The sequence below is a fragment of the Lepidochelys kempii genome, chromosome 2 (genome assembly GCF_965140285.1).
Source record: "Lepidochelys kempii isolate rLepKem1 chromosome 2, rLepKem1.hap1, whole genome shotgun sequence".
Taxonomy (NCBI): domain Eukaryota; kingdom Metazoa; phylum Chordata; order Testudines; family Cheloniidae; genus Lepidochelys; species Lepidochelys kempii.
Window position 1 is genome coordinate 3,369,302 of NC_136381.1, and position 21,729 is coordinate 3,391,030.

General features: G+C 54.0%; 1 protein-coding gene across 1 annotated transcript; it reads right to left on the reverse strand.

The window, feature by feature from the left end:
- Positions 1-911: 911 nt before the first annotated feature.
- Positions 912-20,042, reverse strand: C2H8orf82 (chromosome 2 C8orf82 homolog). The gene is made up of 3 exons (XM_073329925.2): positions 19,838-20,042; positions 8,883-8,931; positions 912-2,689 (listed from the first exon to the last, which is right to left on the reverse strand). Exons 1-3 carry the CDS (start codon positions 19,961-19,963, stop codon positions 2,244-2,246), a joined length of 621 nt encoding a protein of 206 aa, XP_073186026.1. The 5' UTR covers positions 19,964-20,042; the 3' UTR covers positions 912-2,243.
- Between the last annotated feature and the right edge of the window lie 1,687 nt (positions 20,043-21,729).

Below are 21,729 nucleotides of genomic sequence, written 5' to 3' on the forward strand. Positions count from 1 at the left end.
CAACAAAAGCCCAGAGGCTGATGGGAGTTTTGCCAGCTTGAAGGATGGCAGGATTGGGCCCATTAAAAGGCATCTGGGTGGGATCGACCCAGCATTTATTTAGCGGCTGGGTTAGCGGCCCTCAGGGCAGCGCATCGAGCCCTCCAGTCAACGGGGCCAGCCAGATAAGAACGGTCTCTTGTTTACGGGCAGTACTTGGGGCTGGGGTGGAAGCCAGCAGAGGGTGGCAAGGGGCATCACAGTCACCGTCAGCCCCAAGGGGAGGCCCAAGTCTGCAGCCTGGCACTCTGAGGCGGGGAGGGGGATCCGCAGGCCCTGGGGTCGAGTGAAGCTTGGTAGTTACCTCAGGGGGCTAGTGGGCTTGGGGTGCTGATCCCCAGTGGGCAGGTTAACGCCTTCCCAGGGGAGACCCTTCCCTTCTCACTGAGTGGCCTGGGGCTCTGGGCAGCACTGGCTAAAGATTCTCCATCACGCAGGCACCTCCGTCCTGCCCTGCTGCCCCTCCACCCCCGCCCCTCATCCCGGTCCAGTGCAGCCCGGCAGCTGCAGCTCAGGGGGTCTAGTCCACACCAGGAGGGGTTTGCCAGAGCAGATGATCTCTGCAGGCAACCCCCCCTCGTGGGAGTGCTTCTGTCAGTCTAGCTTAACCCGGCTCCCCTCACGGAACAGACCTCGGCAAAGGGGCTTTTTGGCTGGTTTGGCCGTGCCTAGCCTGGGGCTTTTGCTAGCAGGGCTCCGGCGGCTCGGAGGGTGGGGTTTTCACACTCCAAACTGACATTGCTGGGCCGGTAAAGATTCCTTCAGCAGACCAGTCCTGACCCATAGTCCCCCTCCTATTCCAGCCCCACACTCAGCCCCACTGCTCTGCAGACGCCCCCAACCCCCCCCAATCCAGCCCCGCACTCAGCCCCACTGCTCTGCAGGTGCCCCTAAGTCCTCATCCCCCCGGCCCCCATTCCCGAGCCTCTTGGGAGCAGAGATGGCAAACTGTGACTGCGGCTGACTGAGAATAGCTGCTGGCTGGAAACTGAGTCAGAACTGGAACCAGGTTTCTAGAGGTCCCAGGCCATGGGGTGAGTCCTCCCCACTGCCCCTGTGTCTCCCCAGTAGCAAGCTGCAGCCGGGGGAGCTGGGTGGGTCAGGTTATCTGCAGAGCGCAATTATGAAACAGCAGAGAGTTTTTTAAACACTGTTATTACGGCAATTTAAGCTCCTGGTTCCCCTGACTAATCCCAGCTCTCCCGGTTCAGAGCGTGCCAGAGATAAACACGCCGGAGCCTTGCTGCGAGCACTGCTAGGCTCCCACGAGCCGTCCCACTCAGCCACCCAGGAGCTCAGAGGAGCCTGCCTAGGCAGGGATCTGTACCAGCACAAAGCACCACGGCTCAGCATGGCAAGAAGCCGCCGAGCAGGGCAATGGGGCGCGGGCAGCTGGCTGGGGGCACGGAGGCTAATCTTGCCAATTCTCTCCTTCCACTCCCAGCAGCCTCTCCTGCTATGGACAGGCAGGAGGGACAGGGCAGATCTGTTCTTGGCGTGGTGTGTGTGTGGGGAGGTGGGGGGGGGCGAGTCAATCAGCGGGCTCTTTCCCCACAGTGCTCACCGCTTTCTGTGCTGAGGAAGGGCAGACACACTGAGCAACAAGCAATGCAGTAGGCCCCGGGCCCACACTGAATTCGCAGATCCTTAAAATGGGGAGGTGGTGAGAGAGGAGAGGGGCTGAGCGAGGAGAGGGGCCCTGGGCTGTGGAGTTTGTAGGGCCACAGGTGAGGGAATCATGGATTCTGGGTCTGCCCCACCCCCCGCTGCTCTCCAGGGACAGAATCCCAGCCCAGCTCCCCACGCAATGGCAAACCAGGGGCTCCGTTCATCTTCGGCTTGGCCAGCTGCTTGGACCAGAGGGGACAAGAGCTTCTGCTCCCACTAAGAGGTGGCTGTCGGAGGTCAGGGCCGCCCAGCCCAATCTAGAGCCTTACATGCAGCCCCTGGGGTTTGAGGGCACCCACACCCCAGTTGGAGAAGAGGCCCATGGAGGCCCTGCAAGCAGCCAGCCCCGGGGCTGCTTGGCCCAAGGTGGCCTACGTATGGCGGGGCAGCCAGGGGTGGGCTGCAGAGAGGGGGCTGGGTGCGACCTGCTCCAGTGAGCGCCAGGGAGGTGTTCTCCTCCGGCTGTTGGGATGCACCCAGCATAGCTGCCGAGGGCCAAGCTCTGGGCCAGTCAGCCTCACTGGCGACGCCCTGGCTCAGACACTGCTGCCCGAGCGGATCAGTTGTACCAGCTCGTTGGTGAGGGTGCGGCGCTTGCCCTGCCAGCGGAAGTGGGTGGGGGGCCCGCCGGCGCCCTGGCTGTACTCAAAGCAGGGGCTCAGCTCGAAGGCCAGGGCTGATTTCACCAGCCCCACGCCGCCAGCTTTCTGCGGGGCCGGGTGGTAGACACGCCCGTTCTCAGGGAGCATCACTAGTTTCTCCGGCTCGAAGCCGACCGCCAGCCTGTCTCCGCCACCGCAGTAGGAGAGCAGCTCCTCGCCCGCCTGGCCCCGCAGCAGGTGGGTGAAGACGATGGGGCGGTCGTCGCAGCGCACGAAGTTGTGCTCTCGGCCGCAGGGGGAGAGGTAGGGGAAGGCGTCCTGGTAGCGCCCACTCCGGTTCAGCTGCAGTTGTTTGAAGAAGAAGGCGAGGAACTTCTTATCTGGGAAGCAGAGAGAAACCACGGGGGGTTCAGAGGCCGGTGAACTAGATCGATGTGCACTGCAATGCTGAAGCCTGTTTTACCCAACACGCCTCCCCCCGGCAGCGAGCACCTTCATTAGAAGCCCCATATGCCAGGCCAGCGAAAGGCACGTTCCCTGAGGGGGCTCGGGAACCTCGGCACGGGACTCACTCTGGGCTGCAACTCACGCCAAACCCAACTCAAAGCGCACGCTGAGGAGGACGGAGGCCCCCAGGCCTCGCATGGGCCTGTTGACTGATCTGCTCTTGGAGATGCCCTGTTCTGATTCAGGGAGCAGCCTCCTCCCCATTGCCTGTTATTCCAATGCAGGTACAGGCCTTTAAACAATGTCTCCCTTGGAAATGAGCAAAGCTGCACCTGGTCCCTTCCACCTCCAGAGCTCTGCCAGGCTAATCAGGAGGCTGGAAATATCACTCCTGATTAATTCCGGTCTCTAAAAGGCCCCCGCATTCATCTCTCTGCTGACTGCACGCCGCGCATCTCCAGGTGTCTTCTGACAGGCTGCTCTGGGCTGTATGGGGCTAAGGAATCAGCCCTTTCTGTTACTGGCCACCTACAGCTCTCTGGACACTCTGCTTCCAGCCTTGCATAGTCGGCATGATCTTTAGAACCAAGGGGGCCCCGTCAGACCTCTTTCCCCGGGTGGCTTGAACCTCCTGGGGGCACTCTCAAGTTGCACCAGAGCACTACAGAGGCCAGCCTAGCACTGACAGCTCCTCTCTTGCCAGACTCCCACTTATCCCCCTAAGTGGGCAAAGCAGGAAAGTGAAACACACAAGATCTGGCTAGTTTCATGGCTTTGCTCTGTGGCCAGGAAGCAGGAAAGAGAGAGGGACAGGAGACCCTGTTCTTTGCTCCTCCATTTCCTTCTTTCACCCCCCTCCCTGAATCCCTCTGATGGCTCCCCTTTCTTCACCATATGAAATCCAAACTCCTTGGCTCTGGCTTTCAGCGTTGTCTCCTCCTCAGCCCCTCCCCACCCCGTCTCCCCTTCTTCTCCCCTCTTAGGGTGACCCGACTTCCCGATGCTAGGGGCTTTGTCTTTTATATGCAACTATGCCGCCCCGCCCCTCCAAAACAGGGTCCTGATTTTTCACACTTGCCTTCTAGTCACCCTACCCACTTCTCCAGGTCTCAAGGGCCCATTTAGCCATTCCTTCCAGAGGACCTTTGTCTGTCCTCCTGTCCCACTGCCTTTGCATGGAACATCCTTCCCGAGCTCCTCTGCAGGGCCATGTCCCCTCTGCATGCCAGTCTTTGGGCCTACAGAAACTAACTGGCTGCTTATGGGAAGGCTGGGGCTGCCTGGGGAGAACCTAGCCAGCTCACGAAAAACCCCCAGTGTTAACTTGAGTGACCAAGGCCACCCTGATCACATCCCTCGCATGTTGTGCCCCTCAGCTCACGTCTTCTCCAATGGAGGTTCTTTGGGGTGGGGCCCTTTTGTCTTTGGAAAGCGCCTTGCACATGGTGAGCGCCACAGAAAATGAGCCACGCATTCATTACCAGACGAGAGGGCACCAGCGTAGCCCTCCCGGCAGAGCCCTGCTCCATTTGTCACAGTCTCTCTCTCATTTGCTTTTAAATCTATTGCCAAGATCTCACATATTCTTGAAAACCGACACAAATGATTATTTGAAAACGGGAAGCCCCATCGGTCAGTGCATGTGGGGTTGGAAATATATTAAAAGCGTGAGAGAGAAGAGTTCTCGAGGGTGGTCCCAGGGGTATAAGAGAAGACGTATGATCCAATCGTTATTTAGGGAATGTATTACAATAGCAGCCAGAGGCCTGGACTGGACTCAAGTTGGGTTTGGGGCTGAACATATGATACATGAAGACAGTCACTTCCTCAAGGAATTTACAATCTAAAAAGGCAAGTGACGCACAGAGGGGAGGAGAGAGGACTATAGAGGTCTATGCCCAGCTCTGCCACTGAGATGCTGCGTGACCTTGGGAAAAGTCTCTTAATGGCTCTCTGGCTCAGTTAACCAACAGGGGCAAGGACACTGACCGACATTACAGGACTTCAGTTGTGTGTGTGCAGAGAGGGCTTTGGCTGGGGCAGAGCAATGAAACTCAGAGAATTACAACAGCTAAAAGCAAGGGGTTGACACTGATCTGTCTAGGTTCTTCAGTACTACTGGGACAAAGGCCAGTCATGAGAGTGCCTTACAAACAGCCATTTATGTACCCTCGCCTCCTGCCCCCGTCAGGTAGGGAAGTGCAGTTACCTCCATTTTACCAATGGGGGACTGACACACAGAGAGACTAAGGGACTTGTCCAGTGACAGAGCCGCATGCCTTAGCCACCAGACCCTCCTCCCTGACGTGCCGAACAAAAGAGCTTCCTCACAGCAAGGCCTGTTGAACCGTGGAGCAGTTGCCCAAAGGAAGGAGTTTGGGACTGGGCAAAGTGCTGGTGAATGGACAGGGACTGATCTTGCACTGGTCCCTGGGGAATGGGCTAAAGGAAACCTAACAGGATGCCTGAATCCTAGGATGAGATGCAATCACCCTGTTTTCCACAGAGGTAGAAGTCACTTGCTGAAACCTACGTGCTGACTACAATGCTTCCCAAGAACTCCAGCCAGATTCCCATCTCAACTTCCACCCCAGACATCTAGAGTCACTCCAGAGATCTACACCAGCACAACCAAGCTCCGACTGTAGCTCAGGGAAGTGTGTGCACAAAGGAGGGGTGACAGCAAGTCACACTGGCAGGCTGGGGGACTCTCCTTTGGCGGAGGACTCTAGCTGGTCATAGGGAAGCAGCTGAGTTTGGCCAGGGAACATTTGCCCATTACACACCCCACCACCCACACAGCTGCCAGGCTGTTCCCATAATGAAGCCCGATGCCAGCGCTGGCCAGCTTTGTCGCTCACGGATCTTTCAAGGGGCACAAGCTCACGAGAAAAAACAAGGAGTTGTTGAGGCATCTTGTGGGTCACTACAAAAACTAATTTCCCCCTGCTGAGACTCACACCTTCTTGTCAACTGTTTGAAATGGGCCACCTTGTTTACATGGGCCTCGTTAGCACTACAAAAGTGATTTCCACCCCTTCTTCTCAACTGTTGAGAATAGCCCACTTCCACCTTAATTGAATTGGCTCGTTAGCACTCACCCCCCCCCCTTGGTAAGGCAATGCCCATCTTTTCATATGCTGTGTATTTATACCTCCCTACTGTATTTTCCACTTCATGCATCTGATGAAGTGGGTTTTAGCCCACGAAAGCTTATGCCCAAATACAGTTGTTGGTCTCTAAGGTGCCACAAGGACTCGTTGTTGTTTTTGCTGATACAGACTAACACGGCTACCCCTCTGAAAGCTCACGAGATGCGTTTTCAGGTTAGCTTTATGTAACAAAGATAATGAAGTCACAGCTGCCTGTTTGCCAAGTGAATTGTGTCCTAGAGCAATCAGGCAATTCACAAATCACCTTTAAAATACTATTTAGCAGCAATGCTGCCTCTGCACCTACTGGGCCAGCTAGAGCTGCTGAGAGCTTATGGAAAACCTGCAGCTCAGGGAGAAGTCATTTGGCAAAAGCAAATTACTTCCCAGTATTTATTAGTTTAGACCCTGCTGTGTGGATCCTTTTTTGTTCGCTAATGGTGTCTTTTATTCCTTTGTTTCTCCTCGCCTCCTTTATCAAGCAATGGCACAGCTTTCTTCCAGAACGGTGCCAGGAAGGGGGTGGACATATTGTGGCTGATTGTTCACCCAAAATACAGCGAGGGGAAGCCAACAGTGGCCGCTCGCCCTCTACTGCCTCTTTCAATCCGGGCCGTAGAGAGAGTGAAACAGGCAGAAGGCTCAGAAGGTTTAACAGGTAGGGGAGAAGTGAACAGAAGTTGTGACTGGCAAGAGCGGAATCCCTCTGGTTGCGCAAATGAAATAAATGTGCAACAGGTACTGCGCTGTCTTTGCCAGGGAATTTGCTGCTGGAGAAAAACTAAATTGCAAACACTAACTGGGATGGACCGAAATGGAGCTGGAGCTCAAAGATGGTGCCAGGACTAGAGGGAAGTCCCAGATGCCGGGTAGTAAGAGGCCTAGCTGTGCCTGCAGCCAAGAGACCCTGGGCTTTGGTCGCAGTGGGACAGACCTATTCGCTCCCCCAATCTCCGTCTTGACCTGAGCAGAAGGCAGCCCAGATGAAGATTCAGCATTGCATGCTGGGACCTGTAGTCTCTGCAGCCGCAGAGACATATTTACAGTTGTGGGGGGCTGCAGTTTGCTCTGTTCTGCGGGGCAAGGTTTGGGACTCATGACTCCTCGTTTCCCCCGCCCCAAACCCTAATTGTTAAGAAGCTGATGTAATGGCCAGGGAACACAGCAAGGGGTAGCTGTCAGGTGGCCCATTCAGGAGAGGGACAGACCCCGCTGGCATGCTCGCAACAAGCCTGGTGAGACACATTGCTAAGGGGTGGCAGGCCAAGCAGGGCCATTGGCAGGAAGCGGCTCAGGGGATTTAGGGTCTAAATCCCATTTTTCAGCTTGCGTGAAAACATCGGTGGATCTTAAAGCCCCATTTAAGGTTTAACTGGTCAGTTGTTGCAGCCTCTGGCGAGGGGGTAGGGTTATGGGGGCGGTAGCAGATTAACAGGGACCTGCTAAGAGGGAACATGGCACCGTGATGTGACGGGCTTCACTGACCCAAACGCCTCTGTGCTCATCCAGGCTACGAGGGGCGAGAACTAATATCAAGGCAACCTCCCATTGAACCCATTTAAATCACATTCTCTCCTCACCCACTGCCCCAGGCCCAGCAGGCTGCTGGTACAGGGGGGCAGGGATTTGCCTGCAGCTGAGTTACTCTAATAACACGCAGGTCCATCTGTCTCTGGTGATCAGCCAGCCGTGATTTTCAGAGCCTGATTAAGGATTACAATCGCACACGCAGCTCTTAAACACCAGCCCATGAGAAGGGGATGAGTGCGGCTCCAGAGGAAGATAAAAATCCTGTAGAGGAGCTAAATGAGGGGATTTTAGAAATCATCTCCAGGCTTAGCCCTGAACGTTCCCATGGGGCTCTCAGTTTCACGATCCCAGCCGGGCCGCTCCCCTTCTGTCCCTGCAAAGGGGTGTGTGACACAGCTCAGATCGCAGCAGCGAGTGTGGAGGAAGTCAGTGCAGGAGTCCTGCAGGCAGACCCCAGACTAACACCCTCCTGCGAGCAGCAAGGGAGACTGGGTTTCTGCAGTGGGACCCACGGGTGATCAGCGGTGGGGCTGGAGAACTGAGCTGAGTTAGATCCCTCACACCGCACCAGGCTGTCTCCATGCCTAGGAAGTGCAGCAGAATATAGATTTACCAGTGATAGCCTGGGACACATTCACACCCGCGCAGCAGTAGCGGCCTTGGAGGGCTGCAGCCACTGGAGGGCAGCATGGTCACCCAACGAAGGGGTCTGATGGTTTCCAGCTGGCAGAGGGCAGCGGTGGCCAGAGATCCTGGGAGGACAGCACTGTCTGACTACACATGCCTGCCTCTTTCCTCACCAAGTGCTCTCAGGAGCCGCTTGGCCCATTCCAAGCACTGCCAGGTGTCGGCACAGCTGTTCAACCGAGAGGCAGCTAGGGGAAGGAGCTGAGCCAGGAGGCACCGCTCGGTTCAGCACGCCCCTCTCCACGCCTCCCTCGAGTCAGGAGAGAGACCTTGACCCAGAGCGGTGGGAAAGGGAGCGCACAGGGCCCTAGGGGGCTGAGTTTCATGCCTCAGCTAAAAATGGCAATTTGAATAGCACGGCATCTCCTAGCACCATGCTAGGGCAGTGGGGCCAATGCTGACTCAGAGGGGAGAACACCCCCCTCCTGCTCCCTGCAGCACAGCGCCCCCGAGTGCTTCACTGGAGTCTGCACCGCCCCAGAGGGGAGAGCACCCCATAGGGTCCCATCGGATGAGTGACAATTCTGAGGAGAGAGAATTCCCTACTGATTCACTCTCTCCCCTTCCTGGGGCAGGGGAGATTTTCCTCACAGGTCTCCCATCCAAATGCTGAGCCAGCCCAATCCTGCTTAGCTTGCGAGTGCCAAGTTCACAGACAGGGGAAGAGAACTCATCCCTTCATTGGAGAGGTGACAAGGGAGAGCAGAACCGGGCATATGGCACAGGGGCCCAGTGTGCGGGGAAGGGAAGGCGTTACCTTTAAAACAGGTGATGAAGTTCTTCACTTTGGCATCGTCCAGAAAAAGCTGCAAAACAAGGCAAGAGAGGTGGACGGTGAAGATCAACCTGCCACAGCACAGCGGGGCTCCTCCAGAGGCCCGTGCCCCAGAGGCCATGGGAGACATTTCAGAGCCTTGCGTCTGCGGCTCCAGGAGTCCATGGCCCAACTATCCTACCCTATGGCATGGGCAAAGCATGGTCCGTGGAGCTCTGTGGCTGCCCTTTGATCATGATGGAGAATGGCAGGCAGAGACCTGCAGTCTCAGGATGAGGCTACAGTGGGCCCCAACATGATACAAATTAGGTGAGACTGACTGGCCCTTGCCAACGTGCACCTGCGCTGGACATTGACTCTGCTTTGGAGCAGCTGCTCCATGTTGTCGCCGCATCCAGTCAATGATCCCAGCTTCCTATTTGCTCCTCTCATCCCAGTTTACACATGAACACGGTGCTGCTGAAAGCTATGTCCAGCCAGGCGCCCCCCTGCCCAGCTGCAGGGAACGAGTAACTCACTGGAGCCACAAGGAGTTTCCAGTGTCCTCTGGGGTTGTGAAGAGAACGGGGCCTCTGATGTTTTGGCCATGCAGCCATCCCCTCCCCGGGTCTTGTTCCTACCAGTGGGAACTAACAAGCGGGCGGATTCTCAGATGTGCTGAGCACCTGCGGCTCCCACTGAAATCAGGGGTCCTCTGGACACTCGGCCTCGTTGAAAATGAAGCCATCCATCCCTGCTCCCCACAGCACAAAGGGGCAATTCTGCAGCAGCCACAAACAGCCACAAAACCTGAATTCGCCAGGATCATTAATGTACAGAGCAGGCAGACACATCTCAGCACTGCAGATGCTTCTTTAGCACTAATTACAACTCCTAATCTCTCCCGCTATGACTAATTCACCATTAATTCAGTAGGTGGTTAATGCAGAAAAATTGATCAATTGAGGCTAATGGATTAGAGAGGCACAAACAGCCCGGAGGGTTAGAAGAGGGCCAGATGGAACTTCCCAAGCCCAGAAGAGACTATTTCATCGGTCTGATGCGTCCCAGGATTGAGATCTCACATGGGGCTTATTAATAAGTTTCACTTGGCTTTGAAAGCAGGCCAGCCTGCTGACCCTACAGCTAGCATGCCGCTATCCTGCCTGGGAAACCCAGCCTCGATCCCCTTTGCTCCTGGCAGTGATGCTGCATGGATGGTGCCCTCCAGCCCCTGGCAAGCAAGGGGAGTGACTGCAGTTTGCTCAGCAACAATTTGCCTGGCTGCTTTAGGGGTGGCATTAATGGATGCTGGAAGGCCTTCCCTCAGGGCTGCAGCCACCTGCATGAATCAGAGGAGAGCAGAAGGGGGCATGGTGGCGGCAGAGGGGAGCTGCTGTTGGCTCCAAGGAGCCAGGAATTCCCCCAAACGAAACAAGGAACAGATTTCATCTGCCTCCTGGCAGAGAGGAGTCTGCTCCCCAGGGTTTGTCCACAGTTCATACACAGTGTAACTAACCCGGGCACAGGCTGCTACAGCTTGGCCTAGGAGAGTAACTCCATTAGCTGGGAGTCCGTAGCAGGCGGCTCTCGTCACTGGAGCCGGCTGCTAGAGGGGGACAGGGTCAGAGGCGCCATGCGAGCGTATTGCAATAGCCTCTTAGCCAAGGGCCTCTCCCCACCAACCTGACCCTGCATTTGAACCAGACAGCAACCTCAGCAAAGCTACCGCCCCACCCATTACCGAGCGACGTCGCCTCCATCCTTCAGGCTGGAACGGACACAGCCTCACCGGTCCCCAGCCCCTTCCTCCTGGGGCTGGGCCACCCTTGGGTGATGGCAGGGATCAGGCTGCGCTTACAGTCACTTATTTGAGGACTTTGGCATGGTAATATGCATTGTTAGCGTTTTAGCACCACCTGGTGGCACAACTGGGGAACTGTCACTTTACGCCAACCATGCACAATCCAGACAAAAAACACCTGACAACAGCCATCCAACACAATAACAAAAGTGGAACCAACTACAACAAACTTCACAACTCACAGACCACCACTTCTGGGAGACTCCACAGCACTCCATGACACACCAATGTCATCAGTTTATCAGGACAACCCCTAACCGGAGGTGAATTATCTGTCCTCTCCAAGGGACCGAACTTCTGCCCCATCACAGAACCTGATACCATACTAACATGTGGAGAGCTAGAAGAAATCTTTTGCCACCTCTGCCTCCCAGGATTCTTTCACAACAATGACGACACCACCCACAACTACCGTGTTCCCACCGACAATCATAGGAAAAAAGAACCCTCTGACGACACCACACAGTGGACAAAACCACACACTTGATCGTTACATTGATTGGCTGTGAAATCCTTAACACAAATCACAACCACCACAATCCCTCCACCATCAAGAGGACAGCTATACAGTCCTGAAATCTAGCCACCAGAAAACAATCAAACCAGCAGACGGAGGGGGTGCCATTGTAGTTCTCGACCATGATGACTATGTCAACGAGGCCAATTGACACTCTCAGACACCACTTACTATAAGAAACTCAAAGAAGACCCCACACCACAATTCACCAGGAATTTAAAGGATGCCATCAAATCCTTCCCCAAACAACTCCAAGAGAAACTATACAACCTCACCCCCTCATGAGACCACCCCAGGGACCTTCTACATGCCTCCCAAGGAAGCCCAGGCAGGTCCATCATATCTGGCCATCGTACTCTTACTGAAGTAGGATCAGGACTCATAGAAACCATCCTCAACGCACTCGCCACACAAAGGGCCAGCTTGCTCCAGGACACAACCAACTTCCTCCAGAAACTTTACAACATTAACTGCCTCCTTCAGAACACCATCCTTACCACCACGGACGTCACCTCCCTATACAACAACATTCCTCACAATGACGGCATGGCTGCCTTCCTCAAATATCTACAAAACAATGGACAACACTCAGGTATCCACCCCAAACACATCTCCAAACTCATCCATTACACCCTCACCCATAACAATTTCACATTCAGCAACAATGGGAACAGCAATGGGTAATGGCTCCCCAATATGCCAACTTCTTCATGGGCACCTTGAGGAGGAATTTCTGGACAAATGCACCATGAAACCAATGACATACCTGAGATATATCTGGACAGATGACCTAAGCTCCCTTGTAGATTTCCACCAAAACTTCAACAACCAGCACCCATCCATTAAACTCTCTTTAGAACATTCCTGCACCGGCATCAACTTCCTGCACACCACGATCAGCTTCAGCAATGGAACCCTACAGACAACTACATACAAAACACTCACAGATCACACATCCAGTAACAACCCCAAACACACCAAGAAATAAATCTGTTATCTACAGTCAGGCACTCAGATACCACAGAATATGCTCTGAGGAGAAAGTCCAGGATACACACATTAACATACTTAAATCTACCTTCACTAAACAAGGACACGTCACCAGAGAAGTAGATCATGTCATGGAAGAGGCCACAAATGCCTCAAAAGAACCTGCTTCAATACAGAAAAGAAACTCTCTGACTTCACATCTCTAGTTGTCACGGTCATGGAGTCCCTGGGCAATGCTCTGGAACTGCTCCCTATGAAGCCAGGCAGGACTCTGGGGCAGTCGCCTTTCTGTGAGCAGCCTGTCTTCAGGACACACAGCTCACACAGCTTCCACCTTCCTGGGTCTGACCTCAGAGCATTCAGCCTCCTCTGCCCCTCCGTGCGCTTCCCACAGCAAGTCCGCTCAGGCAGGGCTCCTGGGGAAGCCAGATGATCCTGCCCCCCAACTTCGCAGTCAGACGCGACTCTCAGCCAGCCAGTAAAACAGAAGGTTTATTAAACGACAGGAACATGGTCTAAAACAGAGCTTGTAGGTGCAGAGAATGGGACCCCTCAGCTGGGTCCATTTTGGGGGGTGGTGAGTCAGACAACCACATCTGCCCTTCACTCCATGTCCCCAGCCAGCCTCAAACTGAAACTCCCTCCAGCCCCCTCCTCCTCTGGGCTTTGTTCCTTTCCTGGGCCAGGAGGTCACCTGATTCCTTTGTTCTCCAACCCTTTAGCTCTCACCTTGCAGGGGGGAAGGGCCCAGGCCATCAGTTACCAGGAAACAGGGTGTCGGCCATTCTCTGTGTCCAGACCCCTGCACACACTTGCCCTCTAGGGCTCTGCAATGATCATACACCCTTACCCCACCCCCTAGATACTTAAGAACTGCCTAGGGGAAACTGAGGCACCCCCACACTATTCAGAGGAAACATTAAGAACAGTCCCGCTTCGTCAGTGTCACCTACCACCCCACACTGGAATCCATACAGGGTAACACTAAACAGTTATAATGCATACTTGATGGGGACCCCAACAGGAAAGAAATCTTTCCCAAACCCCCTCTTCTGGCCTTCAAACACCCACACCCAACCTTATCAAGCTCTCATTAGAAGCAAGCTCCCCATACACCAGGACCCACCAACTCAAAGTGGCACCAGACTCTGCCAGAACAGATGCAAAACCTGTTGACACCTCTTCTGCTATGACGTTCAATGCCCCCATAACACACCTTTCAAGATCCATGGGTCCTACACATGCCTATCACATGTGCTGTACCTCATCCAGTGCATTAAATCCCCCCATAACAACTATGTTATGGCAGGAACGTCTGTGAGGGGAGGGCTCCTGCCTCATACTGAGAAAGAGAGGCCATCAGCAGGTTATCTCAAGTGCCTATATACAAATGCACAAAGCCTTGGAAACAAGCAGGGAGAACTGGAGGTCCTGGTGATGTCAAGGAATTATGACGTGATTGGAACAACAGAGACTTGGTGGGATAACTCGCATGACTGGAGTACTGTCATGGATGGTTATAAACTGTTCAGGAAGGACAGGCAGGGCAGAAAAGGTGGGGGAGTAGCACTGTATGTAAGGGAGCAGTATGACTGCTCAGAGCTCCGGTACAAAACTGCAGAAAAACCTGAGTGTATCTGGATTAAGTTTAGAAGTGTGAGCAACAAGGGTGATGTAGTGGTGGGAGTCTACTATAGACCACCAGACCAGGGGGATGAGGTAGATGAGGCTTTCTTCCGGCAGCTCACGGAAGCTACTAGATCGCAGGCTCTTGTTCTTATGGGAGACTTCAATCACCCTGATATCTGCTGGGAGAGCAATACAGTGGTGCATAGACAATCCAGGAAGTTTTTGGAAAGCGTAGGGGACAATTTCCTGGCGCAAGTGCTAGGGGAGCCAACTAGGGGGGGCGCTTTTCTTGACCTGCTGCTCACAAACCGGGTAGAATTAGTGGGGGAAGCAAAAGTGGATGGGAATCTGGGAGGCAGTGACCATGAGTTGGTTGAGTTCAGGATCCTGACGCAGGGAAGAAAGGTAAGCAGCAGGATACGGACCCTGGACTTCAGGAAAGCAGACTTCGACTCCCTCAGGGAACGGATGGCCAGGATCCCCTGGGGGACTAACTTGAAGGGGAAAGGAGTCCCTTCCAACCCTGATATTCTATGATTCTTTGGAACTACCTCTCAGGTAGTTGAAAGCAGCTATCAAATCCCCCCTCATTCTTCTCTTCTACAGACTAAACAATCCCGGTTCCCTCAGCCTCTCCTCATAAGTCATGTGTTCCAGACCCCTAATCATTTTAGTTGCCCACCGCTGGAAGTTTTCCAATTTATCCACATCCTTCTTGTAGTGTGGGGCCCAAAACTGGACACAGTTCTCCAGATGAGGCCTCACCAATGTCGAATAGAGGGGAACGATCATGTCCCTCGATCTGCTGGCTATGCCCCTACGTATACATCCCAAAATGCCATTGGCCTTCTTGGCAACAAGGGCACACTGTTGACTCATATCCAGCTTCTTGTCCACTGTCACCCCCAGGTCCTTTTCCGCAGAACTGCTGCCTAGCCATTCGGTCCCTAGTCTGTAGCGGTGCATTGGATTCTTCCGTCCTAAGTGCAGGACCCTGCACTTATCCTTGTTGAACCTCATCAGATTTCTTTTGGCCCAATCCTCCAATTTGTCTAGGTCCCTCTGTATCCTATCCCTACCTGCCACCGTATCTACTAGTACTAGTTTAGTATCATCCGCAAATTTGCTGAGAGTGCAATCCACACCATCCTCCAGATCATTTATGAAGATATTGAACAAAACCGGCCCCAGGACTGACCCTTGGTGCTCTCCACTTGACACCAGCTGCCAACTAGACATGGAGCCATTGATCACTACCCGTTGAGCCCGTCAATCTAGCCAACTTTCTAGCCACCTTATAGTCCATTCATCCAGCCCACACTTCTTTAACTTTCTGACAAAAATACTGTGGGAGACCGTGTCAAAAGCTTTGCTGAAGTCAAGAAACAATACATCCACTGCTTTCCCTTCATCCACAGAACCAGTTATCTCATCATAGAAGGCGATTAGATTAGTCAGGCATGACCTTCCCTTGGTGAATCCATGCTGACTGTTCCTGATCACTTTCCTCTCGTGTAAGTGCTTCAGGACTGATTCCTTGAGGACCTGCTCAATGATTTTTCCGGGGACTGAGGGGAGGCTGACTGGCCTGTAGTTCCCAGGATCCTCCTTCTTCCCTTTTTTAAAGATTGGCACTACATTAACCTTTTTCCAGTCATCCGCGACTTCCCCGGTTCGCCACGAGTTTTCAAAGATCATGGCCAATGGCTCTGCAATCACAGCCGCCAATTCCTTCAGCACTCTCGGATGCAACTCGTCCGGCCCCATGGACTTGTGCATGTCCAGCTTTTCTAAATAGTCCCAAACCACCTCTTTCTCCACAGAGGGCTGGCCATCTCTTCCCCATTTTGTGATGCCCAGTGCAGCAGTCTGGGAGCTGACCTTGTTAGTGAAGACAGAAGCAAAGAAAGCATTGAGTACATTAGCTTTTTCCACATCCTCTGTCACTAGGTTGCCTCCCTCATTCATTAAGGGGCCCACACTTTCCTTGGCTTTCTTCTTGTTGCCAACATACCTGAAGAAACCCTTCTTGTTACTCTTGACATCTCTTGCTAGCTGCAGCTCCAGGTGCGATTTGGCCCTCCTGATATCATTCCTACATGCCCGAGCAATATTTTTATACTCTTCCCTGGTCATTTGTCCAATCTTCCACTTCTTGTAAGCTTCTTTTTTATGTTTAAGATCCGCAAGGATTTCACCGTTAAGCCAAGCTGGTCGCCTGCCATATTTACTATTCTTTCGACTCATTGGGATGGTTTGTCCCTGTAACCTCAATAGGGATTCCTTGAAATACAGCCAGCTCTCCTGGACTCCTTTCCCCTTCATGTTAGTCCCCCAGGGGATCATAGAATCACAGGGTTGGAAGGGACCCCTGAAGGTCATCTAATCCAACCCCCTGCTCGAAGCAGGACCAATTCCCAGTTAAATCATCCCAGCTAGGGCTTTGTCAAGCCTGACCTTAAAAACCTCTAAGGAAGGAGATTCTACCACCTCCCTAGGTAACGCATTCCAGGGTTTCACCACCCTCTTAGTGAAAAAGTTTTTCCTAATATCCAATCTAAACCTCCCCCACTGCAACCTGAGACCATTACTCCTCGTTCTGTCATCTGCTACCATTGAGAACAGTCTAGAGCCATCCTCTTTGGAACCCCCTTTCAGGTAGTTGAAAGCAGCTATCAAATCCCCCCTCATTCTTCTCTTCTGCAGGCTAAACAATCCCAGCTCCCTCAGCCTCTCCTCATAAGTCATGTGTTCTAGACCCCTAATCATTTTTGTTGCCCTTCGCTGGACTCTCTCCAATTTATCCACATCCTTCTTGTAGTGTGGGGCCCAAAACTGGACACATTACTCCAGATGAGGCCTCACCAATGTCAAATAGAGGGGAACGATCATGTCCCTCGATCTGCTGGCTATGCCCCTACTTATACATCCCAAAATGCCATTGGCCTTCTTGGCAACAAGGGCACACTGCTGACTCATATCCAGCTTCTCGTCCACTGTCACCCCTAGGTCCTTTTCCGCAGAACTGCTGCCTAGCCATTCGGTCCCTAGTCTGTAGATGTGCATTGGGTGGTTGCAGAGGATGGTTCTAGACTGTTCTCAGTGGTAGAAGAGGACAGGACAAGGAGTAAAGGTCTCAAGTTGCAGTGGGGGAGGTTTAGGTCAGATATTAGGAAAAACTTTTTCACTAGGAAGGTGGTGAAACACTGGAATGCGTTACCTAGGGAGGTGGTAGAATCTCTATCCTTAGAAGTTTTTAAGGTCAGGCTTGACAAAGCCCTGGCTGGGATGATTTAATTGAGGATTGGTCCTGCTTTGAGCAGGGGGTTGGACTAGATGACCTCCTGAGGTCCCTTCCAACCCTGATATTCTATGATTCTATGTGGGTGAAACCAGACAATAACTATGCTCTCAAATGAATTCACACAGGAAAAAGACAAAAGCACCGTATAAACTGTGGGTGAAGACTTTCCACAAAGCAATTGTTCTATATCTGACTTCTCAGTTCTCATCTTCGCAGGAAACCGGCACAACACCTTCAAAAGACGAGCCTCGGAGTTAAATTCATAACTTTGCTGGACACTAAAAATCATGATCTTAATAAAGACACCAGATTTATGGCGTCTTACAACAATCAATAACCCAATAACTCCCTTTTTTTGTTCTATGACCGGAAGGGTGTTAATTGGCCACTTCACCTTGAATAGTCCCTTAGAATATTCATGAACTACTTATGTGAAACAACCTAGTCCAGCTTGTATTTAGCCGTGACCCGTTGGGTATGTCTACACGGCCATTAAAAACCCACGCTGGCCTGTCCCCGCTGACCCGTCTCCTGGGGCTCTGGCTAAGGGGCTCTTTAATCGCACATTAGATGTTCGGGCTAGGGCTGGAGCCTGGGCTCTCGGAACCTGCAAGGTGGGAAGGTCCCAGAGGCCTGCAGCCCGAGCCCAAACATCTATCAGAATTAAACAGAATTAAATAGCCCAAGTCAGCCAGCACAGGCCAGCCATGGGTGTCTAATTGCAGTGTAGGCATACCCTCTGAACACCTTCTCCAGACCTGAAGAGGTCTGTGCAGTACAGAAGCTTGAAACTCTCTCCAACAGAAGTTGATCCAACAAAACATATTACCTCCCCATCCCCTGGTCTCTCTGATATCCTGGGACCAACACAGCTAAACACTGCACACAATCCAGACGCAGTCGCCACCTGAAGGCCAAGAACCAGAGGACAGCATAGCTGCCTACGAATTGATTGAGGGGTGGGAGTGGGGCCTAGGGACCCAACACCTGCCAGCCCTGCAAACTCCCTCCCTTCCCTCCCCACCTGGGAGCCAGACAGCAAGCTGGGTTCTTTCCACCGCTAACCTCACATCGTCAGGGGCAGTTTTTAAGCACTGGCAGCAACAGTCTGTGGCCGGAGGATCTGGGGGTCCTGCTGATGACACGACAGGCACAATAAGCTCTAATTTGCTCCCCTGTATTTATGTCGGTGTCTGTCAAGGCAAGAGACCCGACTCAGATGCATGGCAAGGGGGGGAAGAGGCCATTCTTAGAGACAATGCAGCCAAGCCCTCCCCTCGAGGCAGAGCTGGAAGGAGGACACAGGGGCTCTCCCTGTCTGGAGGCTGGGAGCAGTGATCTCACCTTACTGCAACTTCATTTTGTGCCCAGCTCTGCCTTGTCCCACATAATGAGACTGGACAGAATTTATTTTTTTTAATCATCTCATCTGATAATATCCATGTTCATTACTAAACGGTTATCATTTTTATCAATTTACATCTTCACAGTTGTGCAAAGTTATGGATTTTAAGTATTTTTTCAATTTTTATTGATGTAAATTTTCACCTTTGTGGGAAACTGTTGGGGGGGGGGTGGAGGTCAGACAATTACTTAATGCCCGTAGATGTTGAGATTCAAATAGTTTTAAATCTTTGTAAAATGTTAAAACACAAACTGACAACATCACATGTTAAAATATACAACGTGAATAGCCTTAAATCAAACCCTGGTATGTTCTCAAGCAGGATTTCTCTTACTTTACCTATCTGTAAATGTCGGTCATGATGGATGGAAATATTTTGTGGGTTCCTGAATGTTTGACGAAATCAACATTTACCAGGAAAAAATCAAATCCTTCCTGGCCACCCCACCTGGCCCTGGTGGTCGATGCTGTTACTGCTCCATTAGTGACTAGAAATTAGCCACTGCCAACTCTCATGATTTGGCATAAAGTGAGCTGTAGCTCATGAAAGCTCATGCTCAAATAAATGGGTTAGTCTCTAAGGTGCCACAAGTCCTCCTTTTCTTTTTGCGGATACAGACTAACACGACTGCTACTCTGAAACATGATAATTACTGTTTTCCTTAAAGCCCCAGCTCCTGGAGTCACGGGACGATTTTTTGGCCACCATTCTTAAACAAAAAAGTAAGTTTCTAGGCTGGCGTGGAGATAGCTTCAAAACCTGCACCCTGAAGGCTCAACAAACAGAAGGCAAATAAAAAGAACCCCAAACCTAGTCCGTTTACACCATTGCATGATTTTCGGGGAGCCCGATTCAGGATTTTCGAACACTTGGGGCTGGCAACGCTGCCCGGCAGAAACGGGGGGGCTGCCAGGCTCTGGCGCAGTGGGGTTTGCGGAGGCTCCCGAGCCCCACTTTCAGCTCCTGGCCCACGGGGAGAGGCGGCAGCGTCTCCCCAGGCCCCCCGGCCCCTCTCCTCTCCCCACAGCCCCCCGCCCAGTGCGCCCAGCAACCCCGGCCAGCGCCCTGGGGCCAGGCACCGCCGGGGCAGCGCTAGGCTCGGCCCCACGGCAGGGGGCTCCCCGGGATCTCCGGCCTCAGGCCGTCGGCTGGCTCCGCAGAGCCGGGTCCGCCCGGCCCCGGGGCCCCGCAGAGCCGGGTCCGCCCGGCCCCGGGGCCCCCGCTCGGCTCCCCCGGCCCGGGGCGCACCTGGCCCTGGTGGTCGACGTAGTAGAAATACTCCCGGGCGCGGGGCGAGGGGCTCTGGCCCTGCGTGTAGGCGGCGGGGCCCGCGGGCCGCAGCAGGAAGCGGAGCCCGCCGCGGAGCAGCCTCATGGCCGGGGCCGGCCGCGGTTACCCTGGAGCGGCGGGGCCGGCCGCGCAGCCGCTCCCCGGCCCTGCGCTCGCGTTCCGGGCCTGGGCTCCCTCCCTGGGCCGGGCCGGCCCCGGCTCAACCCCCAATTAACCCCCCCCAGCACTGGCCGGCCCCGCCCTTGCCCCCCCCATTACCTCCCCAGTAATGGCTGGCCCCGCCCTTGTCCCCCCCCGACTAACCCCCCCCCCAGCACTGGCCGGTCTGACCCCAATTACCCCCCCAATTAACCCCCCCCAGCACTGGCCGGCCCCGCCCTTGTCCCCCCCCATTACCTCCCCAGTAATGGCTGGCCCCGCCCTTGTCCCCCCCCCCCGACTAACCCCCCCCAGCACTGGCCGGTCTGACCCCAATTACCCCCCCAATTAACCCCCCCCAGCACTGGCCGGTCCGGCCCCGTCTCCCTCTCCCCCAATTAACCCCCACCAGCACTGGCCAACCCAGGCCATCTCCCCCTCCCCTAATTAACCCCCCCAGCACAGGTCCTCCCCCCCAGCACTGGCCAGCCCGCCCCCATATTGCCCACCCCAATTAACTCCCCCCCAGCACTGGCCAGCCTGCCCCCATCTCTCCCTCCCCCAATTAACCCCCCCCCAAGCACTGGCCAGCCTGCCCCCCCCCATATCACCCTGCCCCAATTAGCTCCTGCTCAGCACCCTTCACCCTTTCCCCCTGGCCTTGGTGGACTGATCTCCCCGGGGCTGCAAGGTGACCGGTCCTCACACAGCAGCAGGAACAGGACTACCTTTGATGCGGTTTTCTGCACCCGCCAGGCAGGGACATTTCACCTAGAGGGGTGCTAGAAATAGAAACCAGCCCAGGCAAATTCCCCCCATCTGCGGGAAAAGAACCGGAAACTCTGATCCTGACTGCGAGGGTGGAACCTGGGGCAGGAAGGGCTGAGAGAGACAGAGGGGCAGGGAATCAGGCCAGAGTTTGCAGTGGGATATGGGAACAAGAGAGGCCCGTGTGACATGAGGTGGCATGTGCAGAGGCCTCCGAGCAGCGAGGGCAGAGTCAGTCACACTCAGTGTAACGTCCCCCTGGCTCAGTAATACTCTGTTCAACTTCCAAAGGCCTCCCCTAATTCTGGGGGCCTCCAGTGTCGGGTGCCCAGCCCCAGACACTTGTGCCCGGATAGTCCAAGCTGCTGAGCGTGTCCCCAGCTCCCGCTGCTTCCGGTACAGTTGCTCAGCACGGCTCTGAACCAGGCCCAGGGTTGGGGAAAGGCTGGCCCCACACCTAGGGAGAGAAGGGGTGTCGGCAGCCTGCGACACTGATTGTTTAACTCCTTTGCTGGGTACCGTGCTCTGCTGGCCTGGAATTGGGAAATTCAAGGAACCTTTCCCAGCAGGGAGTTGTTGGGCTGTGGAGAAGCCTCCTAAAGGGAGCAGTGGATGCGCCATCCTTGGAGAATTCACTTTTGGGACCAGGCCTGCCCTGATCCCCAGGCAATAGACCAGATGTAGGCCCTAGCAGGCCTTTTTCATCGCCAGCTTTTACAATTCCTGCCACCTGTGATCAGCGGGGGTGCAAGTCCCTGGTCTCACCTACAGGAGGCAGTGCCCCTCTGCTGAACCACCGTGCCTGTGTGCGCCCAGACAGCTTGTACGGTATTGATTGACGAGAGTAAAGCCAGCCCTTCTGGGTGCTGAGCTCACAGGTGCTTCAGGCTGGGTGAGCTAAACCCAGGGGGGAGGGATAGCTCAGTGGTTTGAGCATTAGCCTG